The sequence below is a fragment of the Laetiporus sulphureus genome (genome assembly GCF_001632365.1).
Source record: "Laetiporus sulphureus 93-53 unplaced genomic scaffold LAESUscaffold_7, whole genome shotgun sequence".
Lineage (NCBI taxonomy): Eukaryota > Fungi > Basidiomycota > Agaricomycetes > Polyporales > Laetiporaceae > Laetiporus > Laetiporus sulphureus.
The window spans coordinates 729,792-742,027 of record NW_024468516.1 but is presented as its reverse complement, the minus strand read 5'-3'; the positions used below and the strand labels follow the sequence as shown (position 1 = coordinate 742,027).

At 56.5% G+C, this 12,236-nt stretch overlaps 5 protein-coding genes across 5 annotated transcripts; 4 read left to right on the top strand and 1 right to left on the bottom strand.

The window, feature by feature from the left end:
• The first annotated feature begins 52 nt into the window (after positions 1–52).
• Positions 53–740, top strand: LAESUDRAFT_517889 (uncharacterized protein). Its single transcript, XM_040902775.1, has one exon. It carries the CDS (start codon positions 107–109, stop codon positions 644–646), a length of 540 nt encoding a protein of 179 aa, XP_040767456.1. The 5' UTR covers positions 53–106; the 3' UTR covers positions 647–740.
• Positions 741–916: 176 nt separating this feature from the next.
• On the top strand, positions 917–1,685 carry LAESUDRAFT_646411 (uncharacterized protein; the record flags this gene model as incomplete). The annotated part of the gene is made up of 4 exons (XM_040903981.1): positions 917–1,026; positions 1,082–1,120; positions 1,179–1,370; positions 1,424–1,685. The coding sequence occupies 4 exons, from the start codon at positions 917–919 to the stop codon at positions 1,683–1,685; spliced, it is 603 nt and encodes a 200-aa protein (XP_040767455.1).
• Positions 1,686–2,785: 1,100 nt separating this feature from the next.
• LAESUDRAFT_722683 (uncharacterized protein) lies at positions 2,786–6,686 on the top strand. The gene is made up of 18 exons (XM_040908256.1): positions 2,786–3,132; positions 3,184–3,255; positions 3,321–3,380; positions 3,444–3,613; positions 3,664–3,779; positions 3,832–4,087; positions 4,144–4,241; positions 4,295–4,427; positions 4,477–4,534; positions 4,591–4,850; positions 4,914–5,142; positions 5,196–5,419; positions 5,480–5,650; positions 5,706–5,836; positions 5,892–5,982; positions 6,042–6,121; positions 6,179–6,278; positions 6,332–6,686. Exons 1-18 carry the CDS (start codon positions 2,904–2,906, stop codon positions 6,503–6,505), a joined length of 2,652 nt encoding a protein of 883 aa, XP_040767454.1. The 5' UTR covers positions 2,786–2,903; the 3' UTR covers positions 6,506–6,686.
• Positions 6,687–6,722: 36 nt separating this feature from the next.
• Positions 6,723–9,166, top strand: LAESUDRAFT_810681 (uncharacterized protein). The gene is made up of 9 exons (XM_040914242.1): positions 6,723–7,193; positions 7,304–7,417; positions 7,488–7,781; positions 7,847–8,093; positions 8,156–8,266; positions 8,324–8,424; positions 8,493–8,703; positions 8,770–8,971; positions 9,050–9,166. Exons 1-9 carry the CDS (start codon positions 7,047–7,049, stop codon positions 9,153–9,155), a joined length of 1,533 nt encoding a protein of 510 aa, XP_040767453.1. The 5' UTR covers positions 6,723–7,046; the 3' UTR covers positions 9,156–9,166.
• Positions 9,167–9,364: 198 nt separating this feature from the next.
• Positions 9,365–11,990, bottom strand: LAESUDRAFT_646849 (nucleotide-binding domain-containing protein; the record flags this gene model as incomplete). Its single annotated transcript, XM_040904014.1, has 13 exons — positions 9,365–9,398; positions 9,454–9,600; positions 9,661–9,821; positions 9,880–10,040; positions 10,105–10,201; positions 10,253–10,352; positions 10,403–10,623; positions 10,676–10,744; positions 10,796–10,941; positions 10,995–11,116; positions 11,167–11,356; positions 11,410–11,665; positions 11,721–11,990. The coding sequence occupies 13 exons, from the start codon at positions 11,988–11,990 to the stop codon at positions 9,365–9,367; spliced, it is 1,974 nt and encodes a 657-aa protein (XP_040767452.1).
• Positions 11,991–12,236: the final 246 nt, after the last annotated feature.

The window sequence follows — 12,236 nt, the reverse complement described above, 5'->3', positions numbered from 1 at the left end:
ACGCGAAGTAGCAGGTTTTTTGTACGTAGGCGGTGTGTTCCTGTCTGTCGTGCATTCAAGTTCATACTGACCATGCTTGGAAACAACAGCCTCCACGTTCGTGACCATGGAAGGAGATGCGAGACGTGATCGGGTCACAATAAGGGTGTTGATTGACACGGCGGATGAGCAGTTCCCAAGGGGAGCGGGATCATGGATGTCTGGGCAGCAACGACTTCTCATTCTGACATTCGGCAGTTCAACACTGCAGACCACATGGGTTCAACCCCTTTGTGTCTCGTCCGGCCCATGCCCATGCCCCCGCGATTTGACATCGCTATTGTGCGTCCTTGTACTTTGTATGTCAAATGCACTGCAGGACACAGCTGGGGACACAATAGAAGTCATCCTTGTCTTCACGTTGTGGCGGACCAATCACCTCTTTGAGGTAATAGGCGCCGGTGTTAGCGCGCTTTGCCAGGCAACGATCAACGCAAATGGGCCTCATTGCAACCGCCCTCTCAATGGACGCTGGAAGGCGGACCCTGAGTGGCCAATCCTTTCCGAGGAAGGTTTGATTTCGAGTCTTGAGACTCATCGTTGCTCGCTTCGGCCAGAATCGCCGTGGTCTTGTTGTCAGGCCGACTTGATATCGCGCCCTTCGTGATATCGCGGGACACATAAAAGACGGGGAAAGCGATGCTTCGTCCCTATCCCACCTTCTTCACCCCCCTCATCCAGTCGGACAGGTTTTTAGCATCCCGAGCAGGGTGAGTGTCCTCTATCATCGCGACCGGCCTCTCATACTCAAGGACGTGCCTCTACAGCCTCGACCCTTGTTCAGTCGACAGCTCTTGACGTAGATCGTTCCTGCGCTTTCGTTCCATCCTCCTTGCACGGTCAAGTCCAGAACCACTACAAGTCTTAACCAGTCAAGATGCGTTTCGCCACTGCCCTTATTGCCCTGTTGCCCGTCGGCTTCGCCCTCGGTGAAGTTATCAACATCAAGGTCGGCGAGAATAAGACCCTGACCTACACGCCCTCGAGGTATTGCGTAGCTTGTTGACATCAGTAATTGTCGCTAACGACCGTGTCATTGCAGTGTCAACGCAAGTGTCGGCGACACACTGACGTTCGAGTTGTGCGTGCCGGCTATTCTCTATGTCGAGATGCAGCGTTGATTGACTCATTCATTACAGCGTTGCGGGCAACCACACCGTCACCCAGTCGACGTTCGCGTCGCCTTGTTCGAACTTCACCTTCACCAACGGCTCCACAGGTGTCGACTCGGGCTTCGAGTTCGTCGCGACGAACGCGACCTCGTTCCCGACCTACAGCTTCACTGTCACCAACGCGAGTACGCCGCTATGGTTCTACTGCCGACAGACTGGGTAGGTGGTTCTTTCTACTTTGAAATGCACAGATAGTGATGATGGTATCCTAGTCATTGTGAAAAGGGAATGGTCTTCGCTGTGAACCCCACGGCAGAAAAGACGTTCGCTGAGTTCCAGGCCGCTGCTGAGAAGACCACGACGAACACTACGACGTCGAGCTCCGCGTCGGTATCTGGCTCGTCAACCGCCTCGTCAACCGCTGCATCGACCTCCGCGTCGACGACGAGTACGAACGGCGCGATGCGTCTCGGCGGCACTGCTGCTGCCGTGGCGTTCAGCGGGCTCGGTGTGCTCGCAGGGCTTCTCTTGTGACTGTGATGGCAATGACGTTTCAAGGACTCACTTGTTCTCTTGGACCGGGTTGACCCTACATTAGTGCTGGCTACGTCTCTTACTCGCTGTCGCTTTTCGTTCCGTTGTGTTGCTACTATCTTCTGACTTCAATTGGATATTCGGGGTTGGGACACGTGCGGTATCGCGTGCTGATGGACAATGTTCAGCGGCCGCTGTCGAAGCTGAGCATTCTGATCTTGGGGTGATTGTCCCGGCCACATGCTTCACATGGTGAGAATTGATTATTGAGTCGATAAAGCGGTGTCTATCAGCTCATAGGCATAGGCCCCCGTTGATCATTTAAATGGCTGCGATGCATTCGAGCCCTTTTGACGTTATGCATGGTTTTGAGCCATATGCATCGAGTGCCCGAGGCGGTATTACGGTCGATGGCCTGTGGCGAAACGACGCGCAATATAAACTCGGGGCTTTCACCAGGCTCCTCCACAGCCTTACTTCGGGAGTTTGGGGGGCCTGAATACTAAGGGCAGGTAGGACTCAGGCTCCTCCACAGCCTTTCTTCGGGAGTTAAGGGGGGCCTTCATACTAAGGGTGGGATTTTGTGCCACATCTGCCGCCACACCTCAGCCACATTTTCATACTCCGAATCAATTCAAACTCCACAATCTTAATCGCCCGTCGTAGGGCGTTGGGGGCAATTAAGATTGTGGAGTTTCAAAACTGTGTGATCGCATCATGATCGAACACATGGTAGTGATCGAAATGTGGCACAAAATCCCACCCTTAGTATGAAGGCCCAAGGCCCCCTTCACGCCCGAAGAAAGGCTGTGGAGGAGCCTGGGCTTTCACTAGAGCGGCCGCAGCAGCTCTTCATCACGTCGCGATATGTATGCATGACGGCCACTTTGCAATGATAGCTTGAGCGAATGGCAGCTGGGCATGTTCGGTGCGATGCATGAGAGTTGCGACCGTACTAAATGCCTGCCAAATATCGCCAGCTTAAGTCTACTTCCACGTTGCTGATGTCTGTGATGTGATAATTGACATGGATCACCTGACTGTGACACGACGCGAAATTGTCACGTCCCGTCGCGCGCCTGCAACGCGACTCGACTCAACCGCGTCCTATTCAGACTACTTAGCACCCATCATTTCTTCAGCCCATGACCAAATCTCCGCGACAGTATCGAACACTCTACTGGAACTCTTTGCTAGCTCGTTCTTTGTAACGTAACGATGACTGAGGTCGAATCCTCCTTGCTGTTCGGCCTCCCCAACGGACTTCTTTCCGGCGATGGCTCGCTGCACGCGACGATAGCTCCAGCCAATGCTGAATCGCTGGTTTTTACTCCCAACGGACTGCTGAACGTACCAGAAGATACCCCAACAATTCTGCTTGACGAGCACATGGGAGACGTAGACATGGACCTCACCAATTCGTCTCGGGACTTCGCATTCTCAGCACGTACGTCACTGAATATGGTCTTGTGTCTCATTTATTTACCTCCTATTATAGCAATAATAAGCGCAACAACAGACTTTTTTGTTCCTACGGGCCTGCTCTCTGACGGATTGGGCACATCGGCAGGTATGGATGAGAATCCTTGGACGTGCCACTGGCACAGACGTCTGATAACGATGCGTGCAATGCAGGATCCTTGGATGTATGCGGAGCGTGGCAAGGCTCCGCTGCTTCTGAATCACAATCCCAAGGTACGTATCTGTGCTGAGCCCTGCGCGCCTGTGATACATCGATACATGTCTAACCATCTGTAGATACGGAGTTCCCGGACGTGGACGAACTGCTGAGACCATATGGAAATTCCGGTCCGTTCGCAGCTGCAACGTCGTCTACTGGCTCGCCGCCGAATGTCATACGTGCGTCCGATCTGGACGGCAAGCCCGTGTACTTCAAACGAAGATCTAAGGGTGATCACAGCTCGGAGGTGCGTTATAGGACAACTATGGAGAACATCTTTTTATGTAGAAGTTATAGTCGTATGCGAGCAGCAGCAACGCCACAGAGCGACCTTTCAGCAAATTGTTGGACATGCCCATCCATCGTCTATTGGATCAGCTCTCTGCAGAGACAGCCGCGCGGCTATCATGTCAGTGAGTACTGACAGCACTCTACTCTATACCGTTTCTGATGCACGGAAAACAGAGATGCAGAAGCAGCAGTGGCAGCAGCAGCGGGGCCGTCACAAGCAAATTCGAGTGCAGATGCCACGCTTTGGGTGGACCGCTATCGTCCACGAAGGTTCACCGACCTGCTTGGCGACGACAGGGTGCATCGGGAGGTCGTGGCGTGGGTGAAAGAGTGGGACTATTGCGTGTTCGGGCGTAATGCGCGAGGGCGGAAACGTCCGAGGGGGGATGACGGCGAGAATCTGGATGAATGGCGGCGACCGAAAGAAAAAGTGAGCTTCGTTCGTCTACATCGACGCCTCAGCTGATTTGACTATGCATATGTCAGATTTTGCTCATGTCGGGGCCACCAGGGATGGGCAAGACGACGTTGGCACATGTCGTGGCCAAACATGTGGGATACAGTGTCTTTGAGATCAATGCTAGGTGGGCTGTTTGTCGCTCTCACAGCCTGGACATTATTGATAGCTATTGCCTAGCGACGCCCGGTCAGCCCAGGTTGTCGAGGAACGTTTGAAACCGGCCCTGGAAACCGGTTCTGCCGTCGGAAGCTCCAAACCCATTCTGGTCGTCATAGACGAGATCGATGGCGCAACTGGTGGCACGGACAGCGTACGCGTCCTTCATTGGTCATAGACATGCTTGTTCTCATGCAATGTAGTCAGTAGGCTTCATCCAGAAGCTCATCCAGCTGACCTTTGACAAACCAAGGAAGAAAGGTGCTTTCTTTGGATTTAGAATGAACCTTAGTTCTGACTAATCTTGCGTTGCGCAGGTCGAAAAGCCGATCTAAAGGCCGCTCGTCCCCTCCTTCGTCCAATTATTTGTATCTGCAATGACCTATATGCTAGTGCGCTCACGAAGCTCCGGCAACACGCGCGGATAGTCCGATTCTCGCGCCCGAACGACGTCCACCTCATTCGGCGGCTGAGGGAGATCTGCGAGAATGAGGGTTTGCGCGCGGAGTCTCGGGCGTTGACAACGCTAGTGGGCGTCGCGCAGGGGGACCTGCGTGGCTGTCTCAATATGCTGCAGGTAGAGAGCACTGACAAACACCCGAATTTAACCGAGCGTCCAGAACTGACTTGTCCTTCATAGTTCATCAAGGCACGCGGCAAAGATGTCACAGAGCCTGTTGTGCGCGGTGCGACGATGGGAATGAAGGAAACCGAGGCATCACACACGTCCGTCCTGAACGACCTCTTCGCACCCATGTCGAAAAAACGCGTGAACGATCTGGGCATAAGCGAGGCGGAAGAAACACGATATGTTTCTCGCCTGTGTCGGGCAGTCGAGAGCAGTGGCGCGTTGGACAAGATTGCACAAGGTGGGTTGTCTTGTCGCAAGACGTGTGGCATGTGCGCTCATCATACTTGTCAGGCTGCTTCGAGCACTATGCGAACCTGCACCGTCATGATGCGAATTTCTCGCGCTATTTGAAGGCGAATGTGTGGCTAACGTCATATGACATGATGTCCGGCGAGATGCGCTCGGAGCGGGAGTATGCGCTGCTGCAGTATCTGCCATACATGCTCGTACCGTTCTATCCGCTCTTCCAGGAGAGAGGCGCGACAAAGGTTGAGCGGCCGAAGGCTGACTGGGAGGTGAGTTCATGAGTCCTGCTTAATCTCCAAGACTCGATAGATTGACGGGATTAATCATAGAGTTACCAAGTGACGAAGACGAACGAGGAGATCTACAAGTCACTATCGCGCTGTCTGCGGTGCGCTACCACTCGGTGCGGGGGCGACTTCCGGCACCTGGCTAGCGATCAGATTATGCAGTTGGAGCTCGCGCCGCTCCTCAACAGGATCATCTCCCCTCCAGTGAAGCCGGTGATTTTTTATTATTTGGGATTTGATAGCGGGTGGCGCTGAGCTGTAAGCATAGGTCAACCGCCAAGTGATCCGCCCAGGAGAAAAGGCCGTCCTGTCCAGACTAGTCGACCTTATGCTCGCGCTCGAGCTGCGTTTCGTGCAGGAGAAGATGGAGGACGGGCAGCTTACGTACAGGCTCGACCCGTGAGCGGATTTGACCTCGCCCAACATGACATATGCTGACGTGCTCCCTGCATAGCCCGATTGACGTCTTTGTGACCTACGATGGCAAGCGCGCAGCGGACATCGCAGTCTCGAAGTATGCCGTTCGGCACATCGTGGCGACTGAGGTTGGCTGGAGCACGTCATAGGTTTCGTTCATGATCACCTAACGGATTATGCATACTAGATTGAGGACCGGATGGCTGCTTTGCATATTGACGGCGGCGAGAAGAGCAAGCCGAAGAAGGCTAACTTCTTTAAAGGAACGTGAGTGTTTTAAGTGCAAACTGACAAGCCATCGGTCTCACTTGCCGTGTTTCGCAGGGCACGGGGACGAGATGAAGATGGCGATAGCCCGGATGCCGACATGAACACCGCTTCGAACAAACGTGCACGGAAGGACAACGAACAGCCCAAGGAGAAGGTGCATATACGTAGTCGGCTATATGCATTCGCCCAGCTGACTCTCGCGCACAGATCGCAAGAGACTTCTTTGGGCGACCGCTTAAAGTGCCTGCGAGCGGCGTTGATGGGGCAAACACAAAGCCCATAAACACCAAGAGTGTACAGCAATATAAGATAGCTTACCGTTTCAAAGAGGGTAACTCGGCCGCCGTACGCAAACCCGTGAAAGTTGGATCGTTCTTGTAATCCGTCGACCCAGTTTCATTCGGCACCTCCTCACGCCTTCACATGTGCAATGCACTTTGACTTACCTCTACTACTTTGCACAATAGAGCTCTGTCGAATTGAATGTGCATCCGATTGTGTACAACTTAGATGGTTGCCAAGTTGTGGCCAGGGACCCTGTGGCTGCGAGCGCCAACGCCACATGGCTGTAGCATCGGGCGGTCGCCACAATTTGCATCAGACCATCATCTTCGAATTCACGGGGATAGCGGTTGCGCCGCGACCACTAACCAAGCCACAAGCAAACATCATCTGCGACAAGACCCATCGCTCCTTGTTTAATACACATACCTACAGGCAGAACGGCAAGCTTTCGAGATCTGTGAGAAAGGCCGCACGAACGGTGACTTTCGCATCCTGGTGATATCGCGCTCAGCATTGCCCGAACGACTGGGAGATTGCAGGCGTTGAGTCGTGGATAATTTTTGGCTGTTTGGGAGGGCTCTTTGTGTGCTGTTGAGCGTCGCGTACGCATCACTTTGGCGGTGTTGGTGTTGAAAAGATGTCAGGGATGGGGTCGTTGGATAGTGATGGTGGGACACCACATCCCTCTGAGCTAAAAGTAGATGGCAATACAAAGCAGTGGGTGCTTGAACCGGAGACTGAATACAGGTTCGAACTTGACCCCGGCACGACATTCGCTATCAAGGTACGTACCTACAGAAGTACAATCGCAATGACATTCTCTGTTGCTTTTTTGCCGCGGCCCACCGCACTCTTTTGTGCGACAACCCTGACTCCTTGTGCTATCCTATCCAGCTCGTACATGGTCAAGCCGAGATCTTTGGTGCAGAACTCGCGGAAGGCAAGACTTATTTGTTTGGCCTAGAATGCAAGGCTGCCGTGTATACATGGCAAGGCTGCACTATCGAGATGAGTGCTCCTCACATTTCCGCGCTGAATCCATGTACCTATCATCATCACATTCTCTTTCGACCTACACGTCACAGGCCGTCCGTCGACGGAGTACGTCTCGGAAGAGACTCCGATGAACGTCTATGCGAATGTCCACCTCGCCCTCGAGCAGATGCGCGTCCGGGCATTGTGTGTGGCCCATGGATCCCCGCCTCCTTCGGATGACGAGGGAGGGCCGGCTTCAATACCGGAACCTCCGCGCGTGTTGATCCTCGGACCTGAGAACTCGGGAAAGACGACGGTGTCCAAAATCCTCGTAAACTATGCGACGCGCGCAGGGCAGGGTTGGAAACCTATGTTGGTCAATGTGGACCCAGGAGAGGTGGGAGTGATCATCTAGGTACAACCTTCTTGGAACGTCCCCTGATCCGTTGACGTTGTGCTCAGGGAGGCTGGGCGGTCCCCGGCGCATTATCCGCTGCTTCGATCAGCTCGCCACTGCAGACATGCACACCAACGACCACCTTCGGCTCGTCAACGGCCTCCGCCCCTACACACATATCCTCAAATGCTCTCGTGCCTCTGGCATATTGGTACGGTCATGCGGAGACGAAGCGCAACCCTTTGCTCATGGACAGGCTTGTCCGCAATTTGGGCGAGAACGTCGTGGAGCGGCTGGATCACGACATGAATGGTTAGTCGAGAGTTTGTTTCTTACGATTGCGTAGTGCACCGCTGATGCGGGGTGGGTGCCAGGGAGGGTGTCGGGGATCATTGTCGATACGCCCTCATCGTTCGCGGCCAGCACGAGCGCAGGTGCCGATCATAGACATACGCTCATCAAGGCTTGCGTTGATGCTTTCCGCAGTAAGTGTCTGTCTATCCGCCGGGTCACCGGAGAGCTAAGACGCACCCGTTTCGTAGTCAACGTCATTCTGGTGGTGGGCCACGAAAAGCTCAACGTCGAGATGCAGCGCGCATACAGCACCCGCATGGCCGTCGTCAAGATCCCAAAGTCCGGCGGGGTAAGCTCATCTCTCCCGTCCTCTCCCGTCCCCTTCCTAACCACTCACTAACTGCTCACCACGCGCAGGTCGTCGAGCTCGACGCGGGCTACCGCGAACGCATACGCAAGTACCAGATGCACTACTACATGTACGGCAAGGTCCTCGAGCCGCCGCCGAGCCTCGCCGGGGCAGCATGCCTCCAGGGCGGGGAACAGACCCCCGAGCTCACGCTCAACCTCTCGCCGTCGTCGACCATCGTCTCCTTCAACGACCTCACGATCTATCGCATCGGCGAAGGTGCGTCCGCGCGCGCCCCGTTCTTGCACTCACCACGCTGATACACACTGACTCATCAACGTCCAGAAACGATGGCGCCCACATCCGCACTCCCCATCGGCGCAACACGCGTCGTCTCCGAAATGCAACCCCTCCTCGTCGACCCCACCCAGCCCGGCTCGGGCCTCTACAACGCCGTCCTCGCCCTCCTCGCGCCGCCCAACGCTGACGAGTCGGAGCGCTACGACGAAGAGATCCTCGATTTGCCCGTGGTGGGCTTCCTCGTCGTGTGCGTCTGCCATTTCCATTTCTCTCTGCCTCACTATCTCTGTGTGTGCCGGCGCTGACTTGTGACGTGGTTGGATAGCACCGCACTCGATATCCCGAATCGCCGTATGACGGTCCTGGCGCCCGGCCAAGGCTCCTTCGCAGGTCGTACCGCCATCGTCGGGTCCTTCGAGTGGCAGGAATGATTTCAACGCTTAGGCTTTCTAATCTACAAATGTAGATTAATCTATTTGCGTAACATCCTTTTCCATCGTCACGTTCGTGCAGCTACGCCTTTTCGTGAGTCGAGCAGGATGCGCGTTTGCGCAAAGGCTCGCGTGTCTCGTAGAGCAGTTACCAAAAACGCTAAGCTACAACCCTGCATCATATCCCTGCGCGCTCTTGGCACGCAGAATCAGAGGCGGGACAGGTCCCGTCCCCAAACACCGCTGAGACCACGACACATCAGCAGCCTGGCAGAACAAAACAACGTACGACACGCACCGGACGATCCAATCAATCATAAGCAACGCGCGCGTCCGCGAGCTCACCTGCTCGCTCCAATACACGCTCCGCCACGCGTACATCGCCGCGAGCCCGCCCATAAAGCTCGTGCTGCCCAGATCAAACACCGCCGCGTTCCCGATATACCTGCGCGCACCAGTCCAGTCAGCCGACCATGCGAGACTAGACGACTGCGGGGTTACTCACGCGAGCGAGCCGAGGTGGAAGTACCTGAACGGGCGCGAGACGGCCTCGTCTGCGCCAGGCCCGAACGCGAGCCCGTTCGCGATGAGCGTCTCGCGCTGCTTTGCGAGCTTGCTCAGCTTCTTCCCGAGATACCTTCCCTGCTGCGAGGCTACCTGCGCTGTCTGCTTCCGCTTCGTGATCAACACCGTCGATCGACACATCGGATAAATAAGGGCGCACCGCCGGCAACGCAGTGATCTTATTCCCGATCTCTTGCAGGAGCACCGCGAGCTCGTTCAGCGTGAGGCTATTGTCCGCATCCGTGTCGTACAGATCAAACAGCTCTCGGACCTGCTGCAGCGAGTCCTCGGCCATCGGGATCTTCATTTTGATCCGTCTCACTGCCCATTCATATATCAGCGGCGGCGCAGGATGGAGATGGGGACGAAACGGAAGGGGACGCACCGATGGTCTGCCACTCGTCATAATCGATCTTGCCGTCCTGGTTCTTGTCCGCCTCGTCCACGAGCTCGAGCAGGTAGCTCACCACCGACGTCTCGATCTGCCGAAGGGTTGTCAGTGCACGGCGATCATGAGCGAGCGTGCCGCCCACCGTCGCCGCATCGCCAATCGCGTATACCTCCCCCACCGGCGCGCCCTTGACGCGCAAATGCGCATCCACCTCGATCGCCTTCTTGTGCACCTGGTTCGGTCTGCGCTCCGCATCAGCATCGTCTCGCAGACATGCGCATCCCACACCCACAGCAGATTCGACACCCGCTCCGTGAACGGATTCTTTGCGATCCCCGTGCTCCACAGCACAAAGTTCGCGGGGATCTCTTTCCGCTCCGTCTTGCCATCCGGCGTCCTGACCTTGTACTCTACCCGGTCGGGGAACACCGCCGTCACGCGCGCGGACGTGATCAAGTCGATCTGGTCGTTCAAAAACTTGCGCTCCACATACTTGGAGATCGCCTCCGAGTACTGCGCGCGCGCATAAAAATGAGCAGGACGCAGAGCATGGGCACGCACTCACCGTGTTAAGGACGTGTTCTCGGCTCTGGATGATGTGTATCGACACCTGCTCTCTGCAGACTTTCGGGAACTACGTAGGGAGTCAAGGCGACAGACGGATGGTCTGCGACAGCGCACGCACATAGTTCATCAAGTCCTCCTGGCACAGGTCATATATCTCGGCCGCAGTCTCCACGCCCGTCGGCCCTCCACCGCACACGACAAAGCTGAGCAGGCGCTGACGTTCCTCCGGGGACGTCGTCGGCAGCGACGCCGCCTCAAAGTTGTCTGCGCACGAGATGTGAGACGGAGAATAAAGCGTGGAGGCACGCGACACGCACCGAGGATGCGCTGCCGGATGTTGCGCGCGTCGGCGATGGTCTTGAGTTGGAAACAGTGCTCGAGCCCGTGCACGCCAAAGGTGCTGCTCGTCGAGCCGACCGCGATCACGAGCTTGTCATAGCTGAGAGGTATGAGCAGAAGCGTGGCCAACGAACGGGAGCTGACACTCACGGGACATATATGCGCTCCTTGATGATAGCGCCTGTCTCGGGATCGGGCCTCTCAGTCTCGACCTCGAGCAGACGTTCGGACATGACAAGGTCCATGGCGCGGGCATAAAGCATGTGGCCGTGGAGACGGGCGACGATCTTGCGGATGGGCTCGACGAGGGACCGAAGCTGGACGGTGCCGACCGCGGCGGCTGTAGGAGGGGCAGTTGGCTGAGCATCAAGGGTGAAGAGACAGACGACGCACATGGCAGCAAGGGCGTGAAGGTAGTGTAGGTCTCTGGTGAGACGACGGTGACATGGTACTCGCCGGGGTTGAGAGAGTTGATGACGCCTATGGCGCCCCAGCCGCCGCCGACGATGACGAGGTGGGGTTTGGCGACGAGCGCCTCGTTGTCGGTGTCCTCGATGTCGCTGAGGAGGCTCTGGAGGACGGGCAGGTTCTTGGGCCCGCCGCGTTCGGGGTGCAGCGCGAGCGGCGAGACCGGGACGCGATCGACGTGCTGTGGGCGGGCGCGCTCAGAGAGTCAGCAGCACACGCAGAGGAGGGCCACGCACGCGATCGACGTATGTGAACGTGTCGTGCAGGAAGATCGCGGCCGTGACGACGCCGACACCGACCACCGTCGAGCCGAGCAGGAACAGTGTCACCCGAACGACCGAGCGGACCCGTGCGCCGAGCGATGGAGGGTCGCCGGGGCCCGGTGGGCGGAGGCGCGCGGCGGTGGACGAGAACGGCCGAGCGCGTAAGGCGTGCAGCGGGGCGCGGACGGACAGGCGGGCGGCGGCAGCGGCGGACACGGCGAGGCGGGGGCGGAGGGCGAGCATCGGGCGAGAGACGGAGCCTGCGAGGGGAACGCGCGTTGAAGAGCTCGATCGCGGCGCGGTGGGCATGATGTCATAACCAGGATCATTAGACGGCCACGTTGATTGCACACCTGCTACAGTAAAGCCACCGGAGGCTAGAAAAAGTTGTGGCCATCCACTGACATGCGTGTTCCATCCCTTGCTCGCCAGAGCAAGGCTCTCAGCCTCGAAATGAACGCCGGGCGCTTTCCACTGTTTGGCAGTATT

Bases quoted from the DNA above. Each gene is read 5' to 3' on its own strand.
- LAESUDRAFT_810681 (XM_040914242.1), top strand. From the start codon at position 7,047: ATGTCAGGGATGGGGTCGTTGGATAGTGATGGTGGGACACCACATCCC. The intron at 7,782-7,846 runs GTGGGAGTGATC...CGTTGTGCTCAG, and splicing joins TCAATGTGGACCCAGGAGAG to GGAGGCTGGGCGGTCCCCGG. The intron at 8,972-9,049 runs GTGCGTCTGCCA...GTGGTTGGATAG, and splicing joins GTGGTGGGCTTCCTCGTCGT to CACCGCACTCGATATCCCGA.
- LAESUDRAFT_722683 (XM_040908256.1), top strand. From the start codon at position 2,904: ATGACTGAGGTCGAATCCTCCTTGCTGTTCGGCCTCCCCAACGGACTT. The intron at 4,088-4,143 runs GTGAGCTTCGTT...TGCATATGTCAG, and splicing joins GGCGGCGACCGAAAGAAAAA to ATTTTGCTCATGTCGGGGCC. The intron at 6,279-6,331 runs GTGCATATACGT...TCTCGCGCACAG, and splicing joins ACGAACAGCCCAAGGAGAAG to ATCGCAAGAGACTTCTTTGG.
- LAESUDRAFT_517889 (XM_040902775.1), top strand. From the start codon at position 107: ATGGAAGGAGATGCGAGACGTGATCGGGTCACAATAAGGGTGTTGATT.